Below are 3155 nucleotides of genomic sequence, written 5' to 3'. Positions count from 1 at the left end.
TTTTTCTAGAGACAGAGTCTTACTCTGTCACCCAGGCATCTCACTGAGTGCAGTGACACCATCTCAGCTCACTGCAACCTCCGCCTTCTGGGTTCAACTGATTGTCCTGCCTCAGCCTCCTGAATAACTGGGACTACATGCACGCGCCAACATGCCCAGCTATTTCTTGTGTTCTAGTAGAGACGGGCTTCATCATATTGGCCAGGATGGCCTTCATCTCTTGACCTCGTGATCCGCCCACCTCAGCCTCCCAAAGTGGTGGGATTAAAGGTGTGAGCCACTGCGCCTGGCCTCCCAGCCTAGTTTCCTAGTTTATTTTCCAGTTGGTTTTCAGAAGACCCTTCCTGGTTCAGAAAACCCATCCACTTAAATCTTAATATTTAACGTACTGCTCTCTCTACTGCCTCCACTCCAAGAAGGCCACCTCATCAAAAAGCCCTAAAAGCCGGGGAGGAAGGCTCAGTATCACTGAGCATCTGGGACCTTCGCAGACAGCTGCAGGAACTTGGTCGGGCTACGAGAGCTTTCCTCCCCCACCAGCTGAATCCCACCCTGCCACGCCTGCCCAGAAACGGAGTTACTGGCAACTCTTGTATCATAAAGGGAGAGCCCTTTACAGGAAAAAGACATAGATGAAGCTGGTGAGGCCAAGAGCTCTGCCTTCCTCTTCCCGGTGCGGGCCTGACTCCTGCCAGGCTTTCCAAGGGAGCAGTGGTTCCTGTGTCCCGAGGAACTGAGCACTCCACGGGCAATGGACACGTCCAGGCCTCCTCGGTGGCGAGGGACCTCGAGGCCCTCTGGCGTGCCCCAGGCTCTCCATCCCCGACCCCAAAGGTCCAGGGCAATCGCTGCCTCCGACTCTATTCCCGGGGACCCCGGTGCGCTGCAAAGCCCCTGTGAGGTGCAACCCTGGGTCCCGGGGAGCCGACAGAGCGAGTCTCCGCCCCAGGACGGAGTCCCCCTGACGCTCGCCCCCTCTCCCGGGCAGCGGGCACCGCGCGCCGCGGACCCCGGGCGTTCTACGACCAGCCCTGGTCTCAGCTCCGAGCGCGGGCAGGCCCGGGGCCGGGAGCAGCTTGAGTTTGCCCCGCGGGGTCCCCCACGGCAGAGTCCCCGCACTCCGGACCTCCTCTTCGGGGTCTCTGTGCGCCCAGGCCTCCCTGCCCCGAGCTCTCCGGGCCCCCGGCGAGGACCTCGGCCCGGCTCCCGCCCCCGCTCACCATGACGCCGCGGACAAGCCCAGCCGCGACCCGGGTCCAAAGCGCCAGCCCCGCGGAAGCCGCGCCGTTTCCCGGCAACCGTTGGGCGACGCCGCGGTAAGTCGCAAGATCTCGCGAGACTCCGCCCGGCGGCAGCCAAAGGCCGGCGCGCGTCCGTAGAGACGGGCGCGCGTCCGTAGAGACGGGCGCGCGTCCGTAGAGACGGGCGCGCGTCCGTAGAGACGGGCGCGCGTCCCTAGAGACGGGCGCGCGTCCCTAGAGACGGGCGCGCGTCCCTAGAGACGGGCGCGCGTCCCTAGAGACGGGCGCCGGGAGGAACCGCACGCGAGGACGCTGGGAGGATCCCGCTGGCGGCGCGGACGCCTTTCGCCGCAGGACGCGCTCCGTTTTTTTGCGGGAACCTCAGCTCCCAGAGGGAGGACCGTTCACTTCTATCCTTCAGCGCCCAGTGCAGCTCCCGGCAGGTGCTCAGTGGCTGAATGAGTGAATGAAGGACCCGTGAATGAATGATCCATCTGCCACCCAAGGCTCGGGGACGTCACCCACAGGGGATTCAAACCTGGGCAGAGACTGCCCCCGGGACTCGCCGCCCCCGCCCGCCTTCGCGGCCCTCCCAGCTGCGGCGCGGGCGGGCTTAGGCACGCTCAAAACGCAGGAATAGGAAAGAGAAACCAGCGAGTATCCCCTCACGAAGATAACCGCTCTTCCCGAAGAGGCGCCCCCCAGTCCTCAGGGATGACGAGCAAGGCCCTGCAGAAAACAGCTGCACTTCCCGGTCTAGCAAGTCTCTCGTTCTGAACGCTACTGGCCATTTTACAGTTGCTACAGTGAATTTCCCGTCCCCGACACCACCCTGTTGCCTGCACACAACCATCTGTGTCACCCAGAAGGCCGTCATGAGCAGGCACTTCTTTTTCCTTTCTTTTTTTTTGGACGAGGAGTCTCGCTCTGTTGCCCAAGCTGGAGTGGTGCAGTGGCGTGATCTCGGTTCACTGCAGCCTCCACCTCCTGGCTTCAAGCAATTCTGCCTCAGGCTCCCAAGTAGCTGGGACTACAGGTTCATGTCACCACTCCTGACTAATTTTTGTATTTTTAGTAGAGATGGGATTTCACCATGTTGGCTAGGATGGTCTCGATCTCTTGATCTCATGATCCACGTGCCTTGGCCTCCCAAAGTGCTGGGATTACAGGCGCGAGCCAATTTTTTTTAGACAGGATCTCCTTCTGTCTCCTAGGCTGTGATCACAACTCACTGCAGCCTCAACCTCCTGGGCTCAAACAATCCTCCCACTTCAGCCTCCTGAGAAGCTGGGACTACAGGTGTGAGACACCACACCCGGCTTTTTAGAAAAAGTTTGTTATAGAGACGGGGTCTTACTTTGTTGCCCAGACTGGTCTAACTCCTGGCCTCAAGCAATCCTCCTGCCTTGGCCTCCAAAAGTGCTGGGAGCACAATGTGAGCCCCACACCTGGCCCTAAACTCTCAACCTTAACGTCTTCTTAAAAAGTGGTCATCTTGGCCAGCATGGTGGCTCATGCCTGTAATCCCAGCACTTTGGGAGGCCGAGGCAGATGGATTACCTGAGGTCAAGAGTTCAACACCAGTCTGGCCAACATGGAGAAACCCCGTCTCTACTAAAAATACAAAAATTAGCCCGGTGTGGTGGTGCATGCCTATAATCCCAGCTACTTGGGAGGCTGAAGCAGGAGAATCCTTGAACCCAGGGGTTGCCATGAGCCAAGATTTCGCCACTGCACTTCAGCCTAGGCAACAAGAGTGAAACTCCATCTCAAAAAAAAAAAAGTAGTCATCTACTTCGGAGGTTGAGGTGGGAGGATTGTTGGAGCCCTGGAGGTGGAAGTTGCAGTGAGATCACACCACTGCACTCCAGCCTAGATAACAGAGTGAGACCCGAGAACCTGTCGCAAAAAAAA

At 59.1% G+C, this 3155-nt stretch overlaps 1 protein-coding gene across 2 annotated transcripts in view; it reads right to left on the bottom strand.

The window, feature by feature from the left end:
- Positions 1-1359, bottom strand: part of GAS8 (growth arrest specific 8) — a 26929-nt gene extending 25570 nt beyond the window's left edge. Inside the window, exon 1 of one of the 2 annotated variants that reach the window (XM_017513987.2) lies at positions 1221-1359. In XM_017513987.2, coding sequence (XP_017369476.1) covers positions 1221-1223 — 3 coding nt within the window. In that variant the 5' untranslated portion in view covers positions 1224-1359. The remainder of the gene's footprint in view (positions 1-1220) is intronic. The other variant, XM_017513988.2, reaches the window with a different exon arrangement.
- Between the last annotated feature and the right edge of the window lie 1796 nt (positions 1360-3155).

Source organism: Cebus imitator, unplaced genomic scaffold, assembly GCF_001604975.1.
Source record: "Cebus imitator isolate Cc_AM_T3 unplaced genomic scaffold, Cebus_imitator-1.0 Scaffold509, whole genome shotgun sequence".
Classification (NCBI taxonomy): domain Eukaryota; kingdom Metazoa; phylum Chordata; class Mammalia; order Primates; family Cebidae; genus Cebus; species Cebus imitator.
The sequence above is the reverse complement of the archived record's forward strand: the minus strand, read 5'-3'. Positions and strand labels throughout refer to the sequence as shown.